This window comes from Etheostoma spectabile, chromosome 3, assembly GCF_008692095.1.
Source record: "Etheostoma spectabile isolate EspeVRDwgs_2016 chromosome 3, UIUC_Espe_1.0, whole genome shotgun sequence".
NCBI lineage: Eukaryota > Metazoa > Chordata > Actinopteri > Perciformes > Percidae > Etheostoma > Etheostoma spectabile.
In genome coordinates this window covers 95300-119202 of record NC_045735.1, presented here as the reverse complement: position 1 = coordinate 119202, position 23903 = coordinate 95300, and the positions used below count along the sequence as shown (strand labels likewise).

The 23903-nt window shown below is 41.2% G+C and overlaps 1 protein-coding gene across 1 annotated transcript in view; it reads right to left on the bottom strand.

The window, feature by feature from the left end:
• Positions 1–23903, bottom strand: part of gdpd4a (glycerophosphodiester phosphodiesterase domain containing 4a) — a 53219-nt gene that overhangs the window by 12527 nt on the left and 16789 nt on the right. The window contains exons 8-16 of the mRNA XM_032509507.1: positions 7666–7704; positions 6897–7002; positions 5058–5161; positions 4510–4603; positions 3542–3601; positions 3346–3444; positions 3150–3243; positions 892–1037; positions 688–773 (exon numbers count right to left, since the gene is read on the bottom strand). Coding sequence (XP_032365398.1) covers positions 688–773; positions 892–1037; positions 3150–3243; positions 3346–3444; positions 3542–3601; positions 4510–4603; positions 5058–5161; positions 6897–7002; positions 7666–7704 — 828 coding nt within the window. The remainder of the gene's footprint in view (positions 1–687; positions 774–891; positions 1038–3149; positions 3244–3345; positions 3445–3541; positions 3602–4509; positions 4604–5057; positions 5162–6896; positions 7003–7665; positions 7705–23903) is intronic.

Sequence of the window (23903 nt, the reverse complement as noted above, 5' to 3'; positions counted from 1 at the left end):
GAGAGAGATTGATTGAGAGGATATTTGTCACAATAAGCATTAGTACACAAAGAAATAGATTGTTGCCGTGACAGATTAATTAAACAGAACTGCAAGTGACACACTATCTTATCCATTCATTCAGACACAAACACACACACACACACACAACACACACACACACACACACACACACACACACAACACACACCACACACACACACACAACACACACACCGCCCACACACACACACACACACACACACACACAACCACACACAACACACACACACGGTGGGATTACGCTAACCAGCAACACTGAGTCATGCAGTGTTGTAATCCCCAGGTGTGAAATAGTGAGCTTTCCCAGCAGCTGTGGGCTATTTGGAGGGCTAAAGGCTAAACTGGATTAGCATGGCACTCAGCATCAGTGTAATGTCAGGTGGGGGGGGGGGGGGGCGGGGAGTACGGAAGCCTTGAATTTGTGTCCGTGGTGAGAGGGATTGGCTACAATCTTTCCTTCCCGCCTCAGTGTCCACTGAGGCGTACAGGTCCTGGAGAGACAGCAGATTGCAGCCAATCACCTTCTCAGCCGAGTGAATGATACGCCGCAGTCTGCTCTCGTCTTCAGCGGCGTAATACTAAAGAATCATCTATTCTTTAGTATTACAAGAAGACAGACACGGACACGCAGGTGAGAGCAGTTGATACCTGATGGTAACGTCGGTCTCCAGTCCTTCTCCTCCAGCTTCCACGGCCTTCTCAAACGACATGACGGTATTCTCCGGAGCAAGCTACGCACATAAGACAAAACACACACAGTGAGAAATAATAAACATTATAACCAGTAGAAACCGATGGACAGTAAAACACAAAACTTTAAACTGCTGTCACGGTTCGGTTCATTCTCACCATCGGAGCTCCTCTGTGTCCGATGAGCGTCGGGGGGGGACCCAGCGTCCCTGGCTCTTTAATGCAGGGGGAGTACATCCCCAGAGGGACCAGGTAGAGGGAGAACAGCACGGACAGGTAGAGACCTAAGGTAGCCACCTGACGCACTAAAGAACACACAACAACACCATCACACAACCGTAACAGGATCTACACGTGGTGTAATTTCTGAAATACCAGTACAAAGATTTTTTTGCTTTTACTGCAATAGCTAAACAACGACTTCATTTGAAATCTGTGGATTAAATCGTGTTTTATAATCAACTCTGCACAAACAAATTCAAAAACCAACAGATCAACACCTCAAAGCCTCTAGATACTGAATGGCCGAATTCAGGGTTATGTGTGTTAGGTGTGCTGGAGTAATCAGGATGAGATATAGTAGTAGCCTAAATCTTTTCTGATAGGATCAACCTGGTGGCCTGGAGCTAAACTGCAGCCATATGGGCACCAGGCTGGAGAGAGGCGGTCTGGTTAGGGGCAAATCCGCCGGAGAAAGTCTTTTATAGAACTACCTGACCAACTGACCCATATTAAGGACATTTTCTAGATAACTGCTCAAACAACTGGAAACATGGATTGAATGTCCATTCAAAAAATATTTTAAAACTAATATATACCAACTAATATATGTACAGTATATCACACTCTTTGTTGGATTATATAAAACATGTCAAAAATTCCTTTGGTTTGCCCAATCACCAGGTTTAAAAACTGGTTTCAAATGTAACCACACATCTCTACATCATTGGTAACATGAAGAGTAATTAAAAACCATTACATTGTTATTGAAAGAGAATATAAAAACTAAATAGAATAGCTGAAATAGAATAGGACAGGTGTGAAATGCAAAAAGAAAAGTTGCAGTGTAGTTGTAAGAAATGAACAATTAGAAAGGAAGCATAAAAAAAAAAGAAGTCTAGAGTCTTGATTTGAAAGAACTGAGGACTGCAGCGGACCCGCTGGTTTCTGGGAGTTTGATCCAGATATGTGGTGCGTGAAAACGTAACGCTGCTTCTCCATATTTAGTCCCGACTCTGGGGACAGAAAGCAGAGCTCTCCCAGACGACTTGAGCGGTCTGGATGATTCATAATGCAGCATTTGAGAAATGCATTTTGGCCCTAAACCAATCGAGGTGAGAAGTTAAACCACTGGAGGTCAGCAGATTTTTAGGGGGTGTTTAAATCGGAACTTTTACCGACAAAGTTTTGTTCCATGTAGCGGACATATACATTTATTATAGCATGGTTATCTGTTTCCATCACTAAAACGACAGGGGGAAAGAACAAGAAGGGCTCATTGATTGTTGAGACAGTTACTGCAATTAAATAAATCATTGACAAAGTGAAAACTTTGAATGCTCTTCAATCAACACAGTGTATAGTGACAGTATTTTGATTACCTCCCCCGCCCTATGGCAGGTCACCAGAGTATAGGGTTAGTGATGCAGTGGCTATGACACATGCCTTTGGTGTGGGTGAAAATGCAACTGAAGACGCTGCTATTCAAACAGGCTTTTAGTTGGACGTGCTTTTTTTTTTATGTTTTTTTTTTTTATGTTTTTCATTTGTTTTTAAGTGTCTTATGCATTGTATTGTGCTTTCTTGGTATTGTATTACATTTTACTGTGAAGCACTTTGTGATTTTATATCTGTGAAAGGTGCCATCCAAATAAACCTTACTTGCTTGCTTGCTTGCTTACTTACATACAAAGAAACATTGCATAATTTGGGTTTAAAAAAACAGATTCAGTTTGTGTTATTGATAAATGGGGGGGTTGTGTCGTCGCCGACAGACTGTTCCCAGTTGATTTTAGTGCCCCACTCCGCCCCTGTCCCCAAGGCAACCGGGGACAGTACACATGGAGACCAAAGAAAGACGCAGAGGGACATACAAGTCAAAGTCAAATCACTGAAGAGGATCAGGCCTTTAGACACAATGCAGGACAGACAGACGGACCCAAAGAAACAGAGACGATAGGAAAGGAGGTCAGAATGATGAAGAGATTAAAAAATGAATAAAAGACGACAAAAGCATCAGAGAGACAAAAAAGAAAAATGCAAGTGGATTGATGTTCTGTTATGAGGAAGTGGAGACAAAGAGGGATGGCAAGGGGGGGTCTACATGCCAGTCTTACAGAGAGCCAAACCCCCCCTCACTTCCTGTATGGGTGTTAGCTTCAAAGCTAACAAAGATAAAGACTCGCCAGCTTTCTTACCTTTCTTGTTCATGCGAAAGAAATGCAACGCTATTGGCCAGGACAGGACCACCATCAGTAGGACTGCAGCCACGTGGAGGAACGGGGCTGTGACCTAAGAGATCAAATAGCAAAATTACACAAAAATCACAATACAAAACAAAAAAGCTAAGTCTGTTTGGTGTGTGTCTCAGCGGGCGCGTCAGGATGGACTGACCTGCAGGGACAGGAGGAGAGTCTTCCATTCTTTGCTGCAAACGTCGGACAAGATGGCGGTGGCGGTGACGGAGAACGCCAACGCCACCACGATGCCAGTCTGGAACAAACACAGGACCAGAAAACACAAAATATGACATAGTATAACAAGGGGGAACACATGAAAATGTGTGTCAGTGTTTGTGTATAGTTCTTACCTTGTGGCTCCAGTGAAGGTACAGCCTCTGACTCTCAGAGAGCAGACACACTGCCAGCACCTGAACAATGTGAAGAATTAGTTAAATTAAATGTTAAGAAGATCATCAAAAACTGCTGCATAAAGCTGCTTTGAGTAAACCTCCTAAAAACTGTTGCATAAAGTTGCTTCACGTAACACTCCTACAAGGAATTTGTATCTTGGGAAACTTAATTTAAATCACAGAAAGTAAACTAATTAAAGATGTGACACTTATTGTTAATATACTTTTTACATTTTTGACACGTAGGGGGGTTGGCAGTAGCTCAGTCCGTAGGGAGTTGGGTTGGGAACCGGAGGGTCACGGGTTCAAGTCCCAGTATGGACCAAAAAGTACCGAGTGGCTGGAGAGATGCCACTTCACCTCCTGGGCACTGCCAGGTGCTCTTGAGCCCACTCTGACATCTCTCCGTGTGTGTGTGTGTGTGTGTGTGTGTGTGTGTGTGTGTGTGATTACTAACATAGTGTGTACACTGAGTGCAAATTGTAATTTCCCCACTGGGGATTAATAAACAAATTAAAATTGTGTGCATTTTGTTTTGTTTGCTTATATTTTATGTCCAGAATGGACATGGTTTCTATTCAATTTCAGAGTGAAGCTAATAAATCCTGGTTTATTTATGCTGTAGCAGCTTTAAGAAAACGTGTAGATATTTTCTCACTGCTTACCAAAATTGTTTAAGTTGTTATATGCCTCAGAGTTTTTGTCTCAGAGGAGAAAGTGAACTCTGTTGATGCAGATTTCATCATATGCCCATTATTCTGCATCATCAACCACACTGACTACGCCTGTAGCAAAGCTGCAAAGAGCGTTTGACGAGACCTCTGAGGTATTTGTTTGTTTATTTTAGTTGTGTTGACTCGATGTGATATTCTCTCATTGTACAAGTGCTTCATGTACACAGGTTAAAGTCACATCGGTGTTCGTACCAATAGTAAGGCGATGTACGTGAAGAGAGCAGCAGCAACAACCAGCAGCACCCGAGACCAGGGAAACCAGAACCCCAGAGTCCCAAAGTTAAACCTGGAGAGGCACAAAAACAAATACTATTACATACAGTGGGACGCATTTTGTGAATCAAGTTTAAATGATGGTTGGGTCAGTTTATAAATGCATGAAGTAATTTATTAGCATGATCAATTCCCTCATTGTCAGCAGGATTTACAAAAATCTTCGTGCCAAATTTTCATGAAACTTGGTTGAGAGGTGTATCATGGACCAACGAAGACCCCATTACATTTTGCAGCAGATCTAAATTAGGGAGCTGATACACAAGTCATTTTTAACTTTTGGTAACGTTGGCATTTAGCCTTGGCGAAGGGCTGCCCTTTCTGAATGCACTTCTAGTTCCTTTATGTTATAACAGACAACTAACTAACGACAACTAATCCTATCACGATGAGAGGAAGTGCCCTCCAAATTTTTACAAAAAAAACAATCCAACCAGTGTGACACCCAGTGAGTGTGTGAGACCCACCAGTCAAAGTCGATGTAGTCGTTCTGAGCTTCACTCCAGAAATAGAGGAACAAAAAACTCAGGAAGAAGGTGACAATCAGGAGGCCAAAACTGCCACACTCCACCTGTAACACACACACACACACACACACACACACACACACACACACACACACACACACACACACACACACACACACACACACACACACACACACACACACACACACACACACACACACACACACACACACACACACACACACACACACACACACACACACGTTTTGTCTTTCCAAACTACTCACTGTCACCCAAAGAGTGTGTAAATATAATTTATCAAATATTATTTTAACTTATTTTTTATAAGTAAATACTTTTAGCTTAAAGTGCCCATATTATGCTCATTTTCAGGTTCATAATTGTATTTTGCGGTTGTACTAGAATCGGTTTACATGGTTTTATTTTTGTTTTTTAAAACATATTTTTGTTGTACTGCACATTGCTGCAGATCCTGTTTCCACCCTGTGTTCAGGTCTCTGTTTTAGCTCCAGAGTGAGACATCTCACTTCTATCCTATCTTTGTTGGGAGTTGCACATGCTCAGTAGCTCGGTAATAATAACATCAGCTGATAACTCCAGCTTTGGTCAGTCCAAGGCAGGATCAGCTGGGAGACTTCTTCTAGACCAGGGACACTTGTTGAATACCTGCAGAACAGGGACAGGAAGTAGAACAGGGACAGGAAGTAGAACAGGGACAGGAAGTAGTTCTTTTGGAGATTATGGTCTACTAGTGGCTGTTGTAGCAGTGTTGAGAACGAGCTAGCATGCTAGTGCTAGCATGTGCTACAGTTAGCCACCTCGTCTCGGCTAGATGTTGCCGTGTAGATGTTGAACAGCTCACCCGGAGACTGAAGGCAAGAGGACATCAGAAACCTGTATCTCACTCAAAACAGCATGGATAGTTTTTATTCCAAGTCTGTATGCGTGTGCAAGCACCAGAGACACAAATCCCAGAAAAAGTCATTTTCATATTAGGGGCACTTTAAAATCTTTGTCCCGATGTTTTGAGCAAAATCAAGTTTTTCTATGTTAACAGGATTTATTCTATAGTTGGACTCCCTGATGCTAAATGACCCGGCAGATATAGAGGAAGTCAATCCTAATACATCACAGAGGGCATATGGAAGCAATATATTTTGAGTAAATTTGTGCTGATATTTTTGTTTTAAAAGGCAGCTCACTGCTGGGAGTCAGCAGGCTGCACGGATGAAAACTGTCTGGGGAATCAATACTCTCTGCACGATCAGCAAACTAACCCAACCCAAGCTCACTGCTTATAGACAGAGTAAGATTAGAGTGAGGTGTGTGTGTGTGTTGTGTGGGTGTTGTGTCGTGTGTGTGTGTCGGTGTGTGTGTTTGTGTGTGTGTTGTCGTGTGTGTGTTGGGGTGTGTGGGGTGAAGGAACAGACAGAAGGTGTGCAGGTCTGAGACTTTATACTGGTTCAGAAGCAGGTCTGTAGTTTCCATTTAATGGCTCTTGTGTGTGGTGTGTGTGTGGTGTGTGTGTGTGGTGTGTGTGTTTGTGTGTGGTGTGTGTTGTGTGGTTGTGTGTGGTGTGTGTGCGTGTGTGTGGGTGCGACAGACATACAGGTGTGCAGTTCTGAGACTTTATTGGTTCAGAAGCAGGTCTGTAGTTCCATTTATGGCTCTTGTGTGTGTGTGTGTGTTTGGTGTGTGTGTGTGGTGTGTGTGTGTGTGTGTGTGTGTGTGTGTGTTGTGTGTGTGTGTGTGGTGTGTGTGTGAGTGTGTGTGTGTTGTGGTGCTGTTGTGTGGTTGTGCGTGTGTGGTGCACGTTACCCTGTCTGCAACAGCACTCTCCTGGCTGTGCCCGGGCTCTTTGGTATCGTCTCCATTGGCAACGTAGAGGCCGGCCAGACAGGAGACAAACGGCTGGTGTTCATACCTGTGCAGTCAATCAGAAATAACCAATCACTTGAACATCAGTTACCTGAGTGGACAAAATTACACAGAAAATGACCGAAAACACAGATAAAGACTGACATTTTGTTAATTTAAACTCATCAGTGTAAACATTTATAGATGAAGTTTTCTGGAAAGCAACAATAGTGTAACTGGGTGTGGAGCACGGAAACTAAACAAAGTGAAGTTTGTAGCTCATCCAGAACCAGGACATTGTTGCGGAAAGAGCTTTTGCTGCTTTTATGAGTTTTATGAGTTCATTTTCTGATAATTTTCAGCACATTATTTAATTATATTCGGTGAATGCAGTGGCAGAAGATCTAAAAACCTGACCAACTTAAATACAAACTATCTGCGAGCTGGATGCCAATAACATGGAGTATGAAGTGTTTATTTCGATTCTATTTCAATTTTAGACGAATTATCACTTCACGCATTACCATAACTCGCAGTCCATTCAAATAACAGTCACTAACAAAGTGCTGTCTTCAAAGCAGTGTGAATGCGTATAAACTGATGACTGCTACCATCTCCATTACATGAAGGTGTACGAGTCGATCAGTGCTGGTGGGTGGGGGGGGGTGGGGTGGAGAGGGGGGGGGGGGTGGGGGGTGTGGGGGGGGTGGGGGGGGGGGTGTTTTTGTACCGTTGCAGCAGCTGCCGCCGCCCACCTTTAGTTTCCCCGCTTCATCTGTCACGGGCTTACACTCAACCACAGCCCGCATCACAGAGACAAGGAGGAGGAGGAGGAGGGGGAGGAGGAGGAGGAGGAGGAGGAGAGGAGGAGGAAGGAGGAGGAAGGGGAGGATGGAGAAGAAAGGACAGGAGAGAGAGGATGCAAAAGAAACAGGCAGGACTGTTGTCACCACTCCTCGCCTGGAGAAAGAGAAAGAAAGTTTAATTAATTTAAATGTATTTATAGGAAGAACTAGACTCAGCGTGGTCTACTCTGCGTGTGTGTTGTCTTGTTTTGTTTTTTTTGTTTTCTTCTTTTGGTCGGCTCTCTACCCAGAATGCAGACGCTCTCATAGAAATACACAATGACCACAATATCACAATATCACAATTTTACAATAAGGCAACGGCACGATTGGTCATTCATTTAGCATACTCATACTTAAACAGGAGCGAGAGAGGGAGAGGAGGGCGAGAGAGAGAGGAGAGAGGGAGAGAGGGAGACAGATTTGCCCAGCTCAGGATGTAATATAGCTGATCTGCTGCATTGAACAGCCACCTAAGCCTGATGTGGAAGGGTTAGTTTGTATAATTTAAATACTTGTTCTTATATTTTATTCTTATATTTTGTTATTATTATTATTTCATGTATATTGTATGTATGTATATTTTGTGTGCTGCTGTAACACTGTAATTCCCATATTTTGGGATCAATAAATATCTATCTACATCTATCTATCTATCTATCTATCATCACTATCTATCTATCTACTATCTCTGTATATACTAAATACACAAGTTCTGGGACCTACAGAACTTGTGTGCTCAGGTGATTTACAACTGTTACACACAACCACACATACTATATGTCGGTTTATGCGTCGAATGTGATCATCTCCATCGGCTCTCAGTAAAGTGCAATTAAGGGCGGTCAGTAAGAAAAACTTGACACCAAAAAAACAGCCGACAGTAAAAAAAAAACAGTTATCCAACAAACAACAACACACTGGGGCCAAATGCAGAAAACTGTGAGCACACAAGACAGAAATATGCATACTTATTATTTTCTGTCAGATTTAAAAAGACACACGTAAACCTACTCCATTTTTATAAATCTCAACTATTGCGGAGCTGGGTGCACATGGCTCATTTGCACTCACACAGCTCGCCATGAACGGATTAGAAATGCCTTTTAAAGTATCGTTTGCATATCAGTCATTTCATCACTTTTCATATCGTGAGAGAAACACTGAAAACAAAGTGTCGCTACTGCCAGTACCACCACAACTCTACTATGCATATGTTCTTCTGTAAACAACCCAAACGTTCAGTTTTGAACGAATATTCTGCTCATACTGAGCTAGTTTACATGGCCTAATGTTTATCTAATCTATGTAATTGTACTCTGCTCTGGCATGCACCTGCGTATCTATTCTGGTATATGTCTAATAGCCATGTATTAGTTTCAATTCAATTCTAATCGGTGGTGTTGTAATTCACAACAACTGAATCTAGTACATCCTGTGCATTCATTTTATTGCGTTAAGTACGTTTTGTCTGTGGGGACCGTGTGTGTTTGTCTGTGTGTGTTACTATTGCTGCTGTGATAAGGATGAAGGTGGAGGTGGGGTAAAAAGAAAAGCCAAATGGAGTAAACAAAACAGGGAGAAGACAAAGAAATTACCATCAGAGAGTCATGAAAGCTGTTATGCACAAAAAACCACACCAATGCACATTTAGTCAAATTCGGCGACATCATCCTCACGGTCGCCTAGCTCACTGTTTTCCGCCGAAATTCTCCTTTAAGTGTGTTGCCATTGGATGATTTTTTGGTTTTTATTTACCGACATTCATCAAAGTCTATGCACATATTCTACCTGCGGACCATTAAGAGGCATAGCTTATCATCATGAGTGACATTTAACCCTGTGTTGTCCTCGTCAAATTGACCCGTTTTAATCAGAAATGTGGATTCTTTCAAAACCAATTGCCCAAAAATAACAGGGATGATTCCATACAACGTCTTCAGGTAAAATTAATGTATTCTTTAATTTAATTTGGGGTGTTTTATTTAATCTATAGCATTGAATTTTTTTTTCATGGTTCAAACCAGTTCCTGACTAATCTTTGACATCTACCCACTGTGATCCACTCAACATCCTCTGATCTTAACAATTAGTCAAAATAATTCATATTTCTGCCTTTTTTTTTAAACTAAAAACCTATGTATAATTTGATGTAAAAGGAGGTCGTTGACCAGCATTCCAAGAATAAGTGTATTAAACAGCTCAGTTTTTTCAAGTGCCGAAAGCTGGAAAAAGTGACAAAAGAAATTGGAAAAGCACAAAAAAGGCGACAAGTTCATGGTTAACGGGAAGACAGCACAAGGGTCCAGGGACCTCGGAGGAACTTGTTTACCTGATTTTAAATCTTGACAGCCTATTTGTCACTGAGCCAGTGCAGGAGTCATAAGGTGCAGACAAGTGATCTGAAGTTGGCTCAGGTGATTTCCCAGCATTTTCTAATGCTTACTTCCTCATTAAATAGCTTTGAAATTGACAAGTTACAAAAATCCAAGCAGCACTTATAAAAGGCCAGCTGATTGATGGACACCTGGACAAAAAGCGGCGTCTGAATTAGAGCTGCAAAGATTAATCGATTCGTTGTCAACTTTTAACTTAATCGCCAACTTTTTGATAATCGAGTGAGTGGGTTGAGTCATTTTTTTTTTAACACAAAAGTAAAAGTTATTAATTCCAGCTCTTGAATGGGAAAATGTTCTAGTTTCTTCTCTCCTCTGTGACAGTAAACTGAATATTTAAGGGCGTTCTGGGTCTTTAAGAAACACTGTTCCACTTTGTCACCATTCTGACATTTTATAAAAAACTAATCCTAACTAACACTTGAAAATATGTGATTTTCTCGCCTAAATTTTACCCCAAAAAACATGCTGCAGTTTCACATGCTTTGGCCCTCTGTGATGACCCTGAGTTCATTGTGAAGTTAACACTCGTTTGTTGTTTCTAGTGGCATGTGACACTAGGCCTTACTGACACAGAGCTAACAGAGGTTAGAACACAGAATTTCTATTTCCGTCCAAGTAAATCATCTGAAAAATTAAAAAACACTACTGTAAGCATATTACATGGGCTATATACTAAAATAGTACCCTAGCCATGTCTCAACTTGAACAGAAAAAATCCAAAAAAAATACTTAAAAATGGATTTTATATGAATTTTTCTACAGTATGTCTGTGCGTTGTCTTATTTCTTATTTCAAAAAGCCAAAATAGTGCAAAATACAAAACTTCTCAAACACAAAAACCATCCACATCACTCACACCTATACCTAAAAGAAGTACATACATAGATTTATAGGAATAAGTAATTATTTGATGAAATGGTGAAAAGCCATAAGAAGGCCATATTTTTGCTTTGACACAACTGGATTCATCACAGGGTTAAACTTTTCTGGCCATGTTAGATATCAATCAACTCGTCTTCTTATTGGCTACACAGTGAGGCCAGTTTCATAACCTCTTCTAATTGGAAGTTAAAACTTTCAGTCTTTCCCACGTGTCTGTCCTCCGAATCCTGTGGCTCCCATAAAGGACAGCTCGAGTTACCGTTCACGGATTGCTGGCAACAGACATCACTCAAAAGCTTATGCTTCAGGCGTTCTGCTGAGGGGCTGGCTAATTTGCAGCACGTTGGGGGTGAGACAATACACGCGATCAAACACCACAAAAATTATGAACTATCTAGATTTTCCACTCAAAACTTGGCCAGAAACTACAAGATTGTGAGGGACCAGATAATTTTGGATTACAAGCCTGGATATTCTAATACTTGGAGTGTTGACGATGTAGGACAACAAGTTTTTGCCGATTGTTCACCGCTGGGAATAAAGACACAGGAGACCCGGAGGAAAAACACACTCGATTTAGACTCTAATCTTTCTGGATTTCTGAACTTCATAACGTGATTTATAACCGCTGTGAGTCACCTTATGCTTTGTGTGTGGGCTTGATGGAATTATGAACTTTAGCTTTCAAAGGATTGCTGCGTGTTTAATAGATGGTAAAGGTTACAATTAGACTGAAGAAAACATTGTCTCAACTTCCCGGTCGGGAGTTATGTCTGAACAGGTTATGAGAAATAATCAATGATTATCGACTATGAAAGTAATGGGAATCACCAGATGCCTCCCATACGTATAATCCCGATTATGCCACGATTGATATGTGATTTAACATTTTGCAATACTGCGCATTATTGCAATTACACCCTTTTTTCCAACTTCAAATGTTCCCGATTTCAATTACATCCCAAAAGGAACTTTGTCATCTGTTTTATTTAAAAAAGAAACATTTCTCCGTTTGTTATCACTTCAATTTCATTTCTGCAAAAATGGATGTCGAGCAGACCAACTGACCAACATGTATAGTAAAAGATCGATATCGGCGCCTGTGCAAATCGACACAGTATTACTACTGAAAATGTTAAAAAAATTCCTTCTGCCTTGTGTTTCCTCTGCCTTTTGCATCTATTCTTTCATTCTCTCTTTATACCATTCATCCATTCTAAATCAGTCCACTTCACTTTGTCCTCTGTCGACTAAATCTCAATCTCAGTTTTCCTTCCATCCTCTGTCAGTGTTCCCTTCCTCGTTAGCAGCTTGACATCAAACTACACGACAGGAAAGCATTTTATTCAGCCAGCCTCTTCAGAGAGAGCCAAGGTCAGTAAGGTCAGCTGTCGACAAGCTTTTTATTTATAATGTGGTATTTCTAGGGGATCGTAACATTAAATCACAATGACGACAAATGTATATAGGACATTCTCTACTGTATATTTCTGAGTGACAAACTGATATTAAATCTAGACAAAACGAATGAGAAAAATACCTTAGTAATTAAATTGGATTGATTACCTAAACACGTTTAAAGGTTGAGATATTTCCTTTTCATACAGGTTAAATGAATGAAAACCGTGGTTGTAACAGCATGGCTTGGTATCTGCACTAGAGGAACAACTCACCACCAGCCCTGCACTGCTGCTCTGTGACCTCTGACCAACAAGTATGGTAGTACCTTTTATTATTTATATGAGAACTAACCCATTATGTATGGTGAAACGCCAAGAAAGCAACACGTACCGTTCATTACAGCTGCATGAAGATTTAATTCGAACCAGATTCCAAACACAAGCAATTTGGCACATTTTCAGTGGCCAGTAAACACCACGTGTTGACAATTTTTAATGCAACACAAATTAATGTAATAAAAACACAATCCTGTTTCTTTGCTGGTTTGGCTGCCTTTTCCTACTCATCTCTAGTTGTTATTGATGTTTTTATAGATCTTTACCGTTACTCTCTTGTTATTGTTCTTTCCTTTCGTGTAAAAGTGCGTTGAGTACCTTTTAAAGATCTATATACATAAATGAATTATTGATTAATATTTTTATAACATGATGCATGACGGCACCTTTGCAGTACAGCTGCTGTGAAAAATGTATCAAATTTTGGAAGGCCCCTCTCCTGTGATCCCTCAGGAAATATTGTCCTAACATGAGGTTTTTCTCAGTGTGTGTTGCCTACTAAATTTTTAAACCACTGCAACACACTCACATCGCAGATTAAACATGGTTGGCGTTGGATTTGGGGTGAAATAAAAGTATTGTCGTCCTGGCACCAGGGTCAAACGGACGGTTTTCATTATAAACTTGAGATTTTTTTTTTAGGTTGAGAAAGAAATGTCTTTTCAGTTGTATACAGGACACAACTTCTGCCGTTACACACATACATATCCAGAACATGTGATGCATTCTGGGTTGAATGTAGTAGATAACGGCAGGAAGATCTGTAGGCTTGTTAACACCCGTTTCTCTCTTCTTGCATGTTTTAGGGCACACGTCCACGCTTACCAAACAATCTTTTTTTACCCCGTCTCCCTGGCATTGTTCAAGAATATTTGCTCCAAACGGATCCATTTGTAAAGGACTCCAACACACTACTTAACTTCACGCCTAGAGGTGGCGCTATTTCTGCTACATAAATCAACCAACATATGTAGAAGAAGAGACATTGCATGCCCATTGTTTCAAACAGACCCTTGTAACCCTAATATCTCAGGCAGGAAAAACAGCATGTAGTCCGCTTGTTGTCGTTATGGACGTCGCGGGATCAGAGGGTCAAGGCTAGAGGTCGAGGGGTGTGGCGATGACATCATCGATGCACAAGTATGTGGCAATCACCAGCCAAACGCAGACGCAAGGGTGGAGTTTTTGAATTTTTTTCACCGGAAGACCAGGTTCAAAAAGGTTTTCAGGCGGTGCTTTTACAGGATGTTGGACAATCGGTCAAAACACGAGGCGACAACAGTACATTACACCAAAAAGCGTTTCCGTATGGATGCCCCTTAGTTAAGGGGGTGTGAGATGGCCCTATTGTTTGCAACTGACACAGGAAAACAAAAAGGGCTGCTACCAGTTTCCAAAAACCTTGTTCTACTCTTCCAAAAGGACTGATTTGAGAAAGTGTTTAGGAAACAAAGCCCTTTCTATAAAATATTGGGTCAATACAAAAGAAAAGTATCATTGAGGTTACTACATCATTACATCACAGATCTATCTACTTAGTCAGGTAAGAAGAAGAAGAGTTTTTACAGGAATTACACCTCAGATGTTCTAACCGTCTTACCATAGCCTAAATAATGAGCAGCAATTATTACAAAGCATGATCAGGGTCAAATATATTGTACACAATTATATATCACAGTAACACATTCAGTTGACTTAGTGTTAAAACTTAACAACACACAAAACAATAACGTTTTTTGTGTAAATATGGGTCAGTATATAGATCAGAGAATATTCTACTCAAGTTACTATACTTTTTCCCAGCGTTCCTCGGATCATGGTCTAAACTCCTGCATGCCATGTTTACTTGCAGTCGCAGTCCTGCGTCTACGTCCTCTGTTGTACTCTGCTACGTCCTGCGTGCCCGCTACGTCCTGTACTCCTGCGACTCTGCGGCACTCCTGCACGTCCTCTGCCCGCTACGTGCCTTACTCGCTACCTGCTCCGCTAGTCCTGCTGGTGTCCCTGCTACGTCCTGTCTGTGCCCTGTGCCCTGCTACGTCCTGCTGACTTCTGCTGTGCCCTGCTACGTCCTGCTACTCGCTACGTCCTGCTGTCTCGACGTCCTTGTGCCTGCTACTCTGCTACGTCCCTGCTGCCTCGGTGCCTGCCTCGTCTGCTACGTCCTGGCCTGCTACGCCTGCTGTGCCCTGCACGGTCCTGCGACGCGTGGGTCCTGCTACTGCCTGCTCGGGACGTACGCCTGCTGACGCCTGGCTACGTCCTGCTGTCCCTGCTACTACGCCCTGCAGGTCCTGCTGTGTCCTGCTACGGTCCTGCTGACTCCCTGCTACGTGCCTGCTACGTCCTGCTGCACGCACGTCTGCGTACGTCCTGCTACGTCCCTGCTGGGCCTTGTAATGCCCACATTTCCCTGCTATGCCATGAACTACTACAAAGAACTACTACAAACTACTATTTTTTTTCTATTTTTGTTATTTCCACTCTTCATTTAACCCCAACGTCAGACAGCCTTCCAAGAGCCTGGGCCTGGGTCGGTCTGGGCCTGGGCCAGGTTTCTGCCTAAAAGAGTTTTTCCTCACCACTGTGGCACTGTTGCTTTGCTCTGGGAGGAAAATTACTAGACTCTGTGGGTCCTTGTAAATTCTGGAGTGTGGTCTAGACCGCCTATCTGTAAAGGGTCTCGATAACTCTGTTATGAATTGATACTATAAATAAAATTGAACTACTCGAAAGGTAGCACTTTAAGAAAAAGTGGTGATGTGTAGTGTCAAAAAGATCTGAAAATCACACAAGACGGTCATAAAGTAGACACGAAAGGCAGCGCTAGATCGGCTTAATTAGTGTAAGAAGAGTCACAAGGAACTAAAGGTAACGTACGATAAAATAGTCGTGAAGGTAGAGACACTGAGGGGATCACCAAAGGCAGCACTAACACGGACTAATTAGTGTGAAGGTAGTCTCAAGTGGGTTAGGCTTTTATCTGTTTAATGTTTTATTTTTTAACAGTTTATACTTGTGTTTATCTGTTTTTTGTTTTTTTGCTGATTTTGTGTAAACGCCCTTTGAATTGCCCTGTATATATTTTTATATTACAAAAGCATGATCAGGTCAACATATTGTACACAAATTATATAAACACAGTAACAAATTCAGTTTTTTTTTTTGTACCTATGGGTCAGTATAAAATCTACTCTGGCCTAGACGGGTTGCTGCAGCATAAGTGTTGCTCAGGGTAGGTTATCACACAGCATCCCTACAGAAAACACACTACAACCTGGAAACTCCATGTTTTATTAAGCAGTGGTGCCAGTTTAAACAGAGCAGTGAGCTCTGAGACTCCTGGTTCATTATCTAGTCTTAGCTTAGATTAGATTAGTAATACTTTATTCATCCAAAGCGGGGAAATTCCTTGTTACCGCAGCAGCATTTTCTACAATAAAAGCAAACACAAACAAACAAGTAAACACCAGAGGTGGGTAGAACGAGTACATTTACTGCCGTTACATTTACTTGAGTAAGTTTTTGAAAAAAAATTGTACTTCTGGAGTACTTTTAAATCACTATACTTTTCTTTTCTTGAGTAGATTAGTGAAAAATAAACTGTACTCTTACTCCGCTACATCAGGCTACAATGAGTCGTTACTCGTACAGCGTCATTGTTTTTACCCCCGGCGTACGTCCTTTAACATTTTAATGTTTTATTTGACAGAGAGAGTCTTTCCCTGAAGGCTCTACCACGTGACTTGGCTTAACCAATCACACTCGTTGTGCAATCACGTGACCATCCTGTTTCACAGCAGCGACAGGTTAGCAGCTAACTGCAAAGCTAACCGTTAGCTTTACTGGTGTAGCAAAGTCAAAGATGTCATAATCAAACGTCGCCAAGGCACACGCAGACCCCCCCCCCCCCCACCCCCCACCCCCCCGCACTCATAGTGAAAGCATGGTTACCTTTTGAAAAGTGTGAAACAGCAGTCACGTGTGTGGTGTGTTCAGGGCTACCAACAACAACGGACATGAGAGTGTTCAAACAACCTCAACCTTAACCTGAGGAGACGTAGCGGTAGTTTAGTTTCTGCTGTGGAGAGGTGGTGTTTGTCTTTTAGGTAATACAGTATGTTTTACACATGCAGTATCCATCCTAATTTGATGTGACAAGTCCTCAAGTAAGCTATTTTGTAATTAATAAATTAATTTTAATTTATTTTATTGATTGGAGTGACTATAATTTGCCCTAAAGATGATTATTTTGTGTCTTTGTCGGTCTGATTGATGCTTGTGGTTAAGAATAATCAGACGTTACTCAACAGTTACTCACTACCTGAGAGTTTTTTTCATCAGCACTTTTTACTCTTACTCAAGTAATTATTGGACGATACTTTTAACTGAGTCATTATTCTGAACTAACAGTACTTTACTTGAGTACAATTTTTGGCTACTTACCACCACTCTGGTAAACACACAAGAACACAGGCAACAATAGACAATGAGCAGAAGGTAGACTGAAAGTAAAGAAAGTGGCGTCAGATAAGGTTTTGTAAAGTGCGGTTGCCATAGGACAAGAAACAATGTTGCAGTGTAAGTAAGTGACGTTAAAATTAAATGAATATGCAATTAAACGTAATGAAGCAAGAGTAGTATAGTTACCTATGACCATAATAATATTGAAAAAGTAAGTACATGCAATGGAAAAAAACAAAACAGATAATAAAGATTATGTGGAGAGTGTGCGGAGTAGATGAAGAAAAAAAAAAGAAGAGAAACTACCGTTTGACTGCAGCAGTTGAGGAGAATCCATCAATAAGTAAGGAACCATTCAGGCCTCATTATCTCAACTTTAAGTTCTCTGAAAAGAATTTCTGTCAGCGTTTTGTTTTTCTGAGATGTTGAAACTGGTATTTAAGTGCCAGTTTATTTTAGCATTAAAGCAGCTCTCCGGCCTCAAAAGCCACTCACTGCGTTCAAAAACTACACTGCTCCAACACGCGGGGGACGAACCACAAACCACCACAATCAGTTTTCAATAAAGAAAAATTAAAGTAAATGCTTTCTGGTCCAAATGTCATTTCTAAATGGTACACGGCCTATTGCAACCCTGCTACACCAAAACAACTTAAACTATTGTGGGTCGAACACGAGCTTTTCCTATTCTCACATCTCACTTATGTATTTTTTATTCTCGTTCTCCTTTCCTATTTCCTAGGTCATATGTTCTACTGTTTCAATTGTATATAATAACAGTAATCTCATTATGGCCAGTATCCGTAGCTTCCAAATATTCAATCATGCCTTTATATGTTTCTGTTTAGAGTGTGTGATAGTGTGATATATTAGTGTGTATATTTTTGTTTTGGTTGGTTTGTATGTGTGAGCACAGTGTGGTAATAAATGCTCAAAAGAAAGAGTCCTTCGTATGTGTTCCTCACAACCTGGCGAATAAAAGTCGATTACTGGTTCGTGTTCTGGTTCTTAGCCGTGAAGATCGCAACGGGAGCTTCAGCCGAGACGGCGTACATCTTCATCTTGGCCGATGTTGGGGAGCCGCTAGGGACTGAGCAGACGAAGGTTAGCAATCGTCATGTGTTCCCTTGCCAGCTCAGGCCTTACATCCGCACAACAGAGCCCCAACTGCCTCGTGTCCTCCCGCAAACAAGCAATTTTACATTTCCACCTGAACAGGCTGAACGCAACTGAAACATGGACCCCTACTCAAATGGACGCTGCGGTACAGCCGGGTTTCTTCAACGACTTTAACCCAAGACCCAGCTAACTGAGGAGTGAGACAGGCAGGGACCCCCGTATCGTACATTGTATTAAGGAAAGTGACATATTATAAACAGGGTCGTAACAATAAAGTGTGGGTGTGCCAAAGCCTTATACATAATTTCTATAGTGCAAGAATACAAGCTATAATATTTGTTTGGCATGTTTTTGTCATTATGTTTATAATGTTAAAAATACATTGTCCTGGATGAAAAAAAGACATTACAGCAATATGTACCTGCAGAGGAGGGTAGCTGCAAGTTGAAAAGTTAGGGATAATTTGACTAGTGAACATAACAATATTGCATACTAGGGCTGCACGATATGAACAAAAAGGCTAATCAGATTATTTTGATCCAAAATTTTGATCGCGATTATCTCACGAGTTATTTGTGATTTACCAAAACTAATTTTATGTCCATGGCTATTTATAACTGCGAGAGGGGTGTTGATGTGCCGCTACTCACGGGAGACGGCGACTCATTATGAACGGGTACAGCAGAGTCGAGACGGCGGATACACCGTCGTGTGTATTAAAGTCTGTATCTTCTTCACTTTGCGCTGCATTTTTTATGAACTATGAGTATTTGGCCATGGGTCCAACATCTCTGGTCCTGGTCCAGGCTTCGTTCCAGCAGCTCCGTTCTTCAAGGCTGTTACTCTACACAACTGTAAGTTAGCTGCATTCCAATAACTTCTCCTTGTGTGGTGGACGGATTCGCGTACGCCTAGTGGCTCGCGCGATAGCAGGGTTACCGCGCGGAACACCTGGTACAAATACTCAGCGGTTGCACGACCTTCATACCTGTACCATATACTACTACAGCCACTGTGTGTAATTGAAATTATTATAAATCTGTAACATTACACCCATCAGAGGGATGTGGAAACCGGCTCGGGCTTCCGCCTGTCGTGGCGGCCCGGCGCAGAGAGGATTCAACGTAGGACTAGCCAGAGATGACTTAGAACGTAGAAAGATCACACAAGGCACGTGCTACGACAAATGGTTCTGTAACGCACCCCCCCAAATCTAAACCGTATTCATATAAAACCGCATTGCAAGCGCGATGCCTCTTATGCTTAGCGAACTGCAACGGTGCGTCCTAGAGTAGTTAACAGCTAACAGACCGTACTAGCTAATCGATAATCAGACGACTATAGTACTACGCATCTAACACAAACGCTACTAGCTAACAGATACCAAGAACGCCAGTACCTAGCAACAGCCTAACAGACGCTAACTAGCACACAACAGCATGCAATCTGCTGTTTTCTGAACAACATACAAATGTACAAAATGTTGCGTTTATGATGTAAACTGGTTAACCTTGATCGACTGTTGTCCGTCTCTAGCTTCCCCCTATACCGCTAGATGTCCTGTCACCCCGTCACTCTTCCTCTGGACTGTCTACATCTCTAGAGACTGAATGCTGCAGGGGGTGCAGCGCAACAGAGACCACACCCCCACCACCTCCACCCAAGCACCCACCACCCACACCCACACACCACACACCTCTGTGGTAAGTGTATTTTCCCAACAACAACCACAACCCCCACAAGAGCACACATATAGAGCCTGTGGTCACAGCTCAAAAAAAACAAGACATTCTCTAAAAACCTTTAATCTCAGCCTCAGATACTGGAACCTACTCCCGGACACCGTCTCTTTCTGATGGTGTTAATGGGTAAACCGTTTTCCCTGTGTGTGTGTGTGTGTGGTGTGTGTGTGGTGTGTGGGTGTGTTGTGTGGTGTGTGTGTGTGTGTGTGTTGTCTATTAGGGCTTGCTAACGACCTCATCAGCTACAATCGGACTTCTTAATTATACTTGTGATTATGTTTTTTTTGTTTTTTCCCCATATGGATCCATCCTACGGGTCCTACTTTACTGTGTGTGTGTGTGTGTATCCAAACATTGCTCTGAATGAATGTGCCAGAGACACAGTATATATCGTTAAATTTAGTGAGCTGTCAAAGAAACACGCAATACCGATTAATAATTGCAAATTTCCTTCTTTTTCTCCACCCCACTACCTTTTCTAACCTTTCTTTTGTTATTTGAATTAACACGCACTTGTATCTAGATTTGGCCGGTATGGCCATCAGTACCAGTTGTTACGATAACGTCAGCCACGTAACTTGTGTATGATTGCAGAAAACAAATTAAAACAACGACCATTCCAATAGATTATCTAATTTAATATTGATGTCAATGTGCCCGCCCACCTGTTGTTTGCTGGAGGGTTTGAGTTGGCTATTTATGCTATCAGCATCTTTTGAACATAAATACTTTGAGGTTATTCAAAGAATATTCCTAGCTAGTAATTATGTGTCATTAGTTTGGATAGTTATAGTAAGATAAGATCTTGCACGAAGCAGCATATTGTCTGCCCCCCTGCTAATGAAATATTCTTTTTAAAGTACATTTTGAACGGAAAAAACTGTGATGAAATTGCAATTCTACTAGAGATAATCTAACAATTTAAATAGTTTATATATCCATATATAAATATATTAGTAGAGGACAGAGAGCCAGGGAGATATTACGCTTAAACACTGCAGCCCTCTGTCTCCCTCCTGACCAATCAGCTCTCGGCTTTTAAACTGCAGCCACGCACACCTACTCACCACACCCACCCCACACACACACACACACACACACCCACACACACACACCACAACACCACCAACACGCGCACTCCGACGCACCCGCACGATCAGCACACGCACTACGCGCTTGTGTGGTACAGTCATTTCTTTGTTGTCAAAATGATGATACATTACTCGTAAAAACACAACAATTTTAACTAGAAAGCACAAATGGAAAACACCATTATCAACCCAAGGCTGCACAACCCACGACATTTTTCTTTATTGATTTGATTTATGCGCAGAGTCACGCAGAAAAGCAGTTGTCTGTAAGACCAAAAACAACCACAGCTTAATTGCAGTGTTAATTTGGCGTCATGATATCGCAGGAATTATTATTATTCAATTAGGCACTGAAACACATTGTCGCTAACTTATTTTTGGGAATTGGTACTATCAACTTTCTGTATGGCAGCTAGTTGCCAAATTACACCCGGGACACACCCTTGTCAGAACTTAACTAACCATCACAACCTAACTCTTCTGGAAAATCAGTATTTATCTTTGAGAGGGAAGGTAAATCCGTCTTCATTAGCCATTAAATGTTTTGTTTTATTGTATGTGGCCTATAGCAAACTTCTTAAAGCACTGCGGTTAAACTCACCAGCTACTAGTCTGGCTTCTAGTTTTTGGACCAAGGTGAGGGACGAAAAAAACGCTTGTGACGCAGTGATGGTGGTTCTCGGCAAATAAATATTCTCGGGAAAAATTGTAAAAGAAACGCTGCTCCAACACCCTCGGCCCCAATGAGTGACAAACATGTTCCTATCCATGTTGGGATTTGTATCGTACAGGAGGTACCAATACCACGTCACATGATACACAGCCACTCTAAACGATATAACTGGGACTATATTCTCAGAAAAGGGAAGCTGCTGCAAGCATATCACTTGCAAGCATAAGTTGCTGCAAGCATATCCCTCCCGCCCCAAGGGCGAAGTAGCAGTGCTTTGCCTTTCTGTGATGTAGTTCCCAGTTAGTATCGTTAGAAGAGGCTTTGGTCCTCATGTGACCTTGTTATTTTTACACCCTGTACTTAAGAAATCCCAACATGTAAATAGGACATGTTGGCGTTTCTTTGGTCCGTTATTGGGACAGTATAGTTTGGAAACATTACCTGCAGATCTGTGCTAAGCTAAGCTAACTCTGGGGGGGCGTCAGACAGAGTTACAGGCTCGCATGGATAGGAGAGGTTGTGTCTGGACTTTTCTAACTCTGGGAACACGGTGCACAATCTAAAGTCCCCAATCAGTCGCGTTTCCCTTTAAACACCTCGTGTTTCTTCCCGTTACCCGTGACTCTTTCCTTCCAGGTCCAAAAACTGAAAATGAACATTCTTTTGTGCTTTCCAGTGTTTTTTCTGATTTAGATTTCACGTTTTTCCAGCTTGTTGGGGTCTTTTTTTTTTTTTTTTTTTAAAAAACGCTGAGCTGTGGTTTGATGATAGCTTTCCCACTTATTAATGTAATTCCTGTTCAACAAAACCGTCAGTTTATATCAACTTTTTACATACATTTTTAGTTTAAAAAGTGCATAAATTAAGGAAGTATTTTGACTACTGGTTAATATCGATCACAAGGAGTTAGTGGATCTCAGATGGGTAGATGTCCACGTTTAGTCCGGATACTGTTTTGAAACCATTAAAAAAAAAGAATTCAATGCTATAATTAATAAACAAACTTCACAAATGTCATGCAAGGAAAAAATCTTAAATTGTCACTTGACGGAACATGGAGTCTCCATGTTATTTTTTTGAACAATTTTGGGTTGAAAAAATCCCATTTCGCTATACAACCACTTTGAAACGGTCAGTTTGCCCCGAAGGACGACACATTAGGGTCAACTTCTACATCATCAACGATTATTGACAACACTGTCATGTCTAATATTTAATTAAACCACATTCCCTTTGAATCCAACTACAAAACCCATTTACACGCAACCCTAAACCACTCATCTATTATTTTTCTTTTTACTCGCCATCATCAGAGATTTTCCCTCGTCTGTTCTGGCCTCTTTGTTTTTTTTAAACACAAAACCACACAGCCTAGACCCCACACCATCTTATGAAGGAAGCATATGAAGACAAACGCACATTAATGAAAGATATAAGAAGCCAACCAACACAAATCTTTTATCATTTAAGTGCAGTTAGATGTTGTCATCACGTCCTCGTAAGCCATGACAGCCTCAGTGATGATAAATTCGGCCATACAATCAAAACGATGATTTAAATAAATTGCTTTTTATTTTGTTTAGTAAACACAAGGCTTTTTTAAATTTAACCAGCTAACTGGATCTCTCTGGTCAGCCGGTGGGAATATTACTTAACACATTCTAAAACCTCTTAATAACTTGTACAAGACTTAAGAAAGGCGCCCTTTCCAAATTCAAAACAATGCCCAGCGGGAACTGTTATTTTTAAGAGCGTTTAACCCTTGGTTGGTATTCCCCTTGTTTTTAAAAATAAAAAACAACCATGAACTTTGAAAAATGAAACATTTTTTTTCCTTTCTCCTTTTTTCGCTTTTCCGAGTTTTGTGTCGCTTTTTTTTTTTTTTTTTTTTTTTTTTTTTTTTCTGCTTTATATATTATTTCGTCACTTTTTTTCCATCTTTTTGGTGCTTTTTAAAACCTCTGAGCTGGTTTAAATAAGTTTTAACACTTATTCTTGGCTTACTCATGAGCGTTCA